Source organism: Rutidosis leptorrhynchoides, chromosome 4, assembly GCF_046630445.1.
Source record: "Rutidosis leptorrhynchoides isolate AG116_Rl617_1_P2 chromosome 4, CSIRO_AGI_Rlap_v1, whole genome shotgun sequence".
NCBI classification, from domain to species: Eukaryota; Viridiplantae; Streptophyta; class Magnoliopsida; order Asterales; family Asteraceae; genus Rutidosis; species Rutidosis leptorrhynchoides.
In genome coordinates, this window is record NC_092336.1 from 357098016 (window position 1) to 357104112 (window position 6097).

Genomic DNA, 6097 nt, shown 5'->3' on the forward strand with positions numbered 1-6097 from the left:
TTTTAGAACTAGAATCATATATGCGACTCTAGAAACACATGACAACGATAAAGGTAAAAGGATCATTTTGGTCTCAAGTTCTCAACCCATCCTACTATCACCTTACTACAAAGAAGGTATTCCGGTATTTGGTCTCAAAATTAATATATATTCGGTTTGATTAAGATACCTAACCTAAACAACTTACATTCTAATGCGATATGAATTAACTAAAGGGATCGTCACACAAGAATGTTAACCTTCACCATTTATTTATTTTATTGAGGGATAGAAATAGAACAAGAATAATTTGACAACGTGTAGAATGAACATAACATGCAAAGTCGAACAATAGCAACTTTAAATCTTCATTAGTTTGTAAAATTTTGTCTTAAAATACACATCCGTATACTACTACTGACTAGTTGGGCTCACAAAAGCCCACTTAGGCATGAGAATCGGATCCAATTCATATATCCGAGTAGTGTCAGCCATTTTATCAAAACAACGCTACTGAAGTCTGAAACCCTAACTTTTGATCAAACAGTTTAATCGATCGATCTGATCTGATCTGTGCAAAAACTCGAGAAATCAAATGGCGATGGCGGCAATTAGAAGAGAAGGAAGACGTTTCACACCTCTTGTTTCGTCTCCAAATCCTACCTTCAATGCGATTCGATCTACCCTTGCTCCCTCTGAGTAAGTCATTTCTCGATCTACCTCATCTTTTTCTGATTTTATTTCCGTATGATTTTAATCTATATATATATATATATATATATATATATATATATATATATATATATATATATATATATATATATATATATATATATGTTTATTCATCTTTAGGTTCTTAATTTATGTTAAATTTCAATTGGTTGCAAAGATGTTGTATACATATTCATTTATAGGATTTTATATATTGAATTTGACCAAATTTTATAGCTTTTCTCAAATTCATAGGAGATTTTGATGTTAAAAAGTTGTTAGGGACGAAGAGATTATGATTCAGAAATGTGTTATTTAAGATGCCTGTTCGGATTTTATGTGCATGGTAAGGTGTGTATAAGTTGCAGAGATGTTGAAATCAATTTGATGTAAAATTAGAAATATCAGTAAAGAACCATATAAAGTAATGAGTAGATATATTTGATTGCCTTGAATCGTGAACTATTTTTGCTGTAAGTTGCTGAATTTTCCACTGTGTATGATAGATTGAGAGGAATAGAAGGGAACTAAGCCAGATCAAACGCATTGATTGGTTATATTTTTCATATTTAAAGTTTTTTATTTTGTTTTGCTGTCTGGTTAATGGTTTGTCTAGATAGTTTTATCCCTTCTTTTTACCACTCGTTGGTGCAATGTTATCAGAGGAATACTTGCACACAAAGCTGAGCTAGATACGGGGATAGGGTCTGGGCTTTTCATTGGTTAAGGCAGAGGAATGTTGTGCCTTTTTCACACAATTTGCGTTAGTGTAAGTGTCGGTAGAAAATATTTAGAGTCTTGTTTTCATAGTAGAGAAATCTACAATTTCTGTTAAGCTTGTGTCTTTCCTACTTGTCTTTTATTTGATTTTATTCTCACCGTTTCAGTAGGTGGTTGTCTTGCTTTTAAGCAGCACTCTTCTTTTTATCCTTTATGGTGTGTTTAAATTTTTCTTAGTACAGAAACTCTTTCTGATGAATTATTTCTTTCTGATTGATTTTAGAGTTTGTTATTTGTACATTTGACAAAATGCCAATGGCCTTTTTTGCATTTAGGTTGGTGATTAATGATATCTTTTGGTCTCTGTTACTACAGTGGACTTTTGAATATTTAATAGCTAAAATGTACTAGTTTTTTCGTGAAGTTGACACAAACTAATATTTATTTTTCAACCACATGTTTAGCAATAAGATGAGTTGTATTGCTTACCCATTTACTTTCTATAGATATGTTAACTGCAATCATTCTGTTTTGTTTCACATTCTTTTTGGCAATTGTTGCTTTTATTGGTTTTAACTGAAGCTGTGTGTGTTTATGGTATGGTGGTTGTCTAATATTTTGGTAATCATTACATTTGACACTTAACACTTTTTTTTTGTATTAATCAGATTATACAAACACTGACACACACACACACACACACACACACACACACACACTTGCATACATACATATAGGGAAGGTTCTAATGAGAACCACTTAAAATTGAGAACATGTGAGAACCACAAGAATATGTGATTGTTAATATGTGTTTTACTTTATATACTTGTGAACATTTATATTTGTTTAATTGAGTAACAAAAAATGTAAAGATCGCAAAATTACATATAAAAATACGTTTATGTTTATAGAATTTATCTAGTTCCATATATGGTGCATGTAATCAAATATCCTTTATATATTCTTTATGAGCCCTGCACTTGCCTGATTAACTGATTAATACGCATTTGGTTGATCATATGCAGGGAGCAGATAGGTCTCGGGGTTCGCTCCATTTCTACTCAAATTGGTAATGCCAATCATTTTGTTTGTTTTTACAGTTCTTATCCTGTTTAATAGGGTTTGTGTTATTCATGGCCGTATTGTTCTTCTAGTTTGTTTATTGACTGTTCATTCTGTTGAATATTATTCGGGCAGTTAGAAATCGAATGAAGAGTGTTAAGAATATTCAGAAGATCACAAAGGCCATGAAGATGGTTGCAGCTTCAAAGCTGAGAGCAATTCAAGTCAGAGCTGAAAATTCTCGTGGACTCTGGCAGCCATTTACTGCTCTCCTTGGCGACACTCCAAGTATGTTTTTTAACATGTTTTTTTGTCCTTCTTTATATTTCCCTTTAGATGAAACTGTATCTATTACTTTTACTTTTATAATTTATAATTTATTTGTTGCTACTGAAGTGTAGAAGTTTGTTTATTTATATTGTTTTTTAGGTGTGAATGTCAAGAAGAATGTGATTGTGACTATTTCATCAGACAAGGGTCTTTGTGGTGGTATTAACTCTACATCAGTAAAGATAAGCAGAGCTCTTCACAAGATCAATGCTGGTACATATGGATAAAAGCAAGTTTTCAGTCAGTTAACTAAATTTTCAATATCAATGAAATCGTACATAGTTTATTTTGTTATATTTTATGTAGGTCCTGACTCAGAATGTAAGTACGTCATTTTGGGGGAGAAGGGAAAGGCCCAACTGATTCGTGACTCTAAGAAAGATATTGAACTGAGTATGACCGAGTTGCAGAAGAATTTTCTTAACTACACCCAGGTATCCTTGTTTGTACACTAGCAAAAATTAAGGACCGAATAAGCTTTATTTTTATGTAATACTTGTTTTGCAGGTATCAGTTATTGCAGATGATATCTTGAAGAATGTGGAGTTTGATGCATTGAGGATAGTTTTTAACAAGTTCCAATCGGTTGTTTCATTTCTTCCCACAACTTCCACTGTGTTGTCTCCTGAGGTAAATAACGTGTTTTGAATTCTCACAGTTTACAGTAATTTTAATTATAATAATTAGCTTTTGTTTTGTTGCAGATTGTGGAACGAGAATCTGAAGCCGGAGGAAAGATCGGTGATCTGGATTCGTATGAAATTGAAGGCGGTGAAACCAAGTCAGAAGTTCTTCAGAATCTTTCTGAATTCCAGTTTTCATGTGTAAGCCCCGATAAATTTTATAAATATTTTACCAAAGTATCTTTGTACTATCGCAAAATGCTAATTATTAAGTATAATTTGGGCCCTGGCTGATAGAATCTGAATTCTTTTTTCACATACTCATTCTAAATGGAACTCCTAGATAGGGCTAGTACGCTTAACTGCTTAAGGGAATGAATAACTATTTGCTAAATGTTCAAAATTCGACTCAGTAATTGACAAAATACTGTAACTTCTTAGAATCAGATGCAAATGAGATCAATGATGACTGTGTGCAAATAAGTAATATTTGCAACTTCTGAAAACGATATATCTTTAGTTTTTGCAGTATTTTTTTGAGTCGAATGTTACCTGTTTGGCAGATTTAAGGTTAACCCTAGATGTTTACAAACAATTTCCTGAATGATGTTGCTTTGACATTTGCACATTTTCATAATTCATTTGACCCTTAGAAAGATTGCTGTCGCTCGTTCAGGTGATGTTCAATGCGGTTTTAGAGAATGCATGCAGTGAACAAGGAGCTAGGATGTCTGCCATGGACAGTTCCAGCAGAAATGCTGGTGACATGCTTGATCGGCTTACACTTACATACAACAGGTCCTCTTCATATCTCTTTATTACATACATACTGACATGCAAACGCATGACCCAAACTATATAAAAAGGTCTTATTATATATAGCATAACTCAAACTGTATTCAAATGCTTAGATTGCTGTAAATTTTAGTTTAAACTGTTTAGATGGGTTGAAACAGATATTCTTTGTTGCCTTACCTTAATGATTAATATTTAAATGGTTATAAAATAAAATTTGGACATAAGAGTTGTTTAGATGGGTAAGCTTTTGCTGGTCCTTATTGATATGTTGATATACTCATTTATTTTACTGTTATTATTTTATATTCATATCACCAGGACTCGTCAAGCTTCAATCACTACTGAACTCACTGAGATTATTTCTGGAGCATCTGCGTTGGAGGGTTAATTATTGTAATTTTCTGTTACTTCTGTTTAAAAGCCGGAAGGTATCAAATAAAACCATGCGTTTGTTTAAATTTTCAAAATAATCTGCATTGAATTAACCTGTTTTTATCAGGGGAAAATCTGTCTTTTTGCAGATACTTTTGTTGAGGTTTTCTCATTGTTGTTATGAATTGGTTTGAGCCAGTTTCATTTGCAATATGCATGTATGTTATTGTTTATTGATATGAATGACTACTTATTTCTTTTACCTTGCACGTCTTTTTTTTTTTTTTTTTTTTTTTTTTTTTTTTTTTTATTAAAGAAAAGATTAGCGGGAGGCTAGTAATTTACGTTGTTGAAATTATCATTGTTGGTGTAATTTAGGTGTGATGTTCCAACGAAATTGGAACCGAAAGTGGAAGCTTATTGTGAGTGATTCATTATAGGATTGGTAGCAAATAAATCAATATTTGAGAGTAATTAGCATGGGCGAGTTTACATCTTAGGGGTTGGGGTCGTATGACCCCATTTGTGGAGAAAAAAATGTATACAATGTATAATTCAAATTATACATAACATTAAATTTAACTATAGGACTATATTTTTTTAAAATTTATACTTTTTTTTCGAGGTAAACAACCATTAAAGTACCCTTTAAATATAATTAGTTTTGAAATTTTTTTTTTGGAACTCCATTGAATTTCCATCATAGATTCGCTACTAGTAATTATTAATTATTATTAACTCTTACACACTAAAACTCATGACAAAATGTGTAGTTTCAATTTATTCCGATTGTAGTTTTGAGTTTGCGTTCACACTACAACCGGTCCCTCAATTTCGGCTCAACTTACACAATAACTCCTCAAGTTTACAATTTTATTTAATTTAATTTAACTTACATGCTAAAACTCATGCCAAAATGTGTAGTTTCAATTTATTCCGGTTGTAGTTTTGAGTTTACGTTCACACTACAACCGGTCCCTCAATTTCGGCTCATCTTACACAATAGCCCCTCAAGTTTATAATTTTTTAGGGGTAGCAAGTGTAAACAAAAAATCTTATTAAAATAAAAGAAACTATTTCCCCCCGCATTTATAACGGGCATTATCTTCTTGCTCGGTGCGAGTTAAATTTTGTCGAGACCACCGTTCAACTCGAAAAAGTCTCACGAACCCAGCGGGACTAACTATACGCGAAACGGACACTTTTTAAAAACGCTTGACACAACGACAACCCGTATCTTTCTGTTTGCCGCAAGTTAAATTTTTCCGACAGCATCGTTACACTCGAAAAAAATTTATGAGCAAAACGAAACGAACTACGTTCGAAACGGACACTTTTTAAAAAACGTTTAAGACAACGACATCTAAAACGACGCTTAAGACATGAGCCGTTCTCCCCTCTGTAAATACACAACGCTACGTTAAATATGAATACGCATGCCGAAAGTCCCGCTGTATCGCGCGGGCCGAATTCGGACTAGTTAGAGATATTTGAGAGAGTTT

General features: G+C 32.8%; 1 protein-coding gene across 1 annotated transcript; it reads left to right on the plus strand.

Annotated features, from left to right (window-relative positions):
- Positions 1-473: 473 nt before the first annotated feature.
- On the plus strand, positions 474-4857 carry LOC139843791 (ATP synthase subunit gamma, mitochondrial-like). Its single transcript, XM_071833941.1, has 9 exons — positions 474-678; positions 2436-2479; positions 2608-2760; positions 2902-3015; positions 3109-3236; positions 3310-3432; positions 3507-3626; positions 4102-4223; positions 4542-4857. The coding sequence occupies exons 1-9, from the start codon at positions 575-577 to the stop codon at positions 4609-4611; spliced, it is 978 nt and encodes a 325-aa protein (XP_071690042.1). The 5' UTR covers positions 474-574; the 3' UTR covers positions 4612-4857.
- Positions 4858-6097: the final 1240 nt, after the last annotated feature.

Bases quoted from the DNA above. Each gene is read 5' to 3' on its own strand.
- LOC139843791 (XM_071833941.1), top strand. From the start codon at position 575: ATGGCGATGGCGGCAATTAGAAGAGAAGGAAGACGTTTCACACCTCTT. The intron at 679-2,435 runs GTAAGTCATTTC...GATCATATGCAG, and splicing joins TCTACCCTTGCTCCCTCTGA to GGAGCAGATAGGTCTCGGGG. The intron at 4,224-4,541 runs GTCCTCTTCATA...TCATATCACCAG, and splicing joins CTTACACTTACATACAACAG to GACTCGTCAAGCTTCAATCA.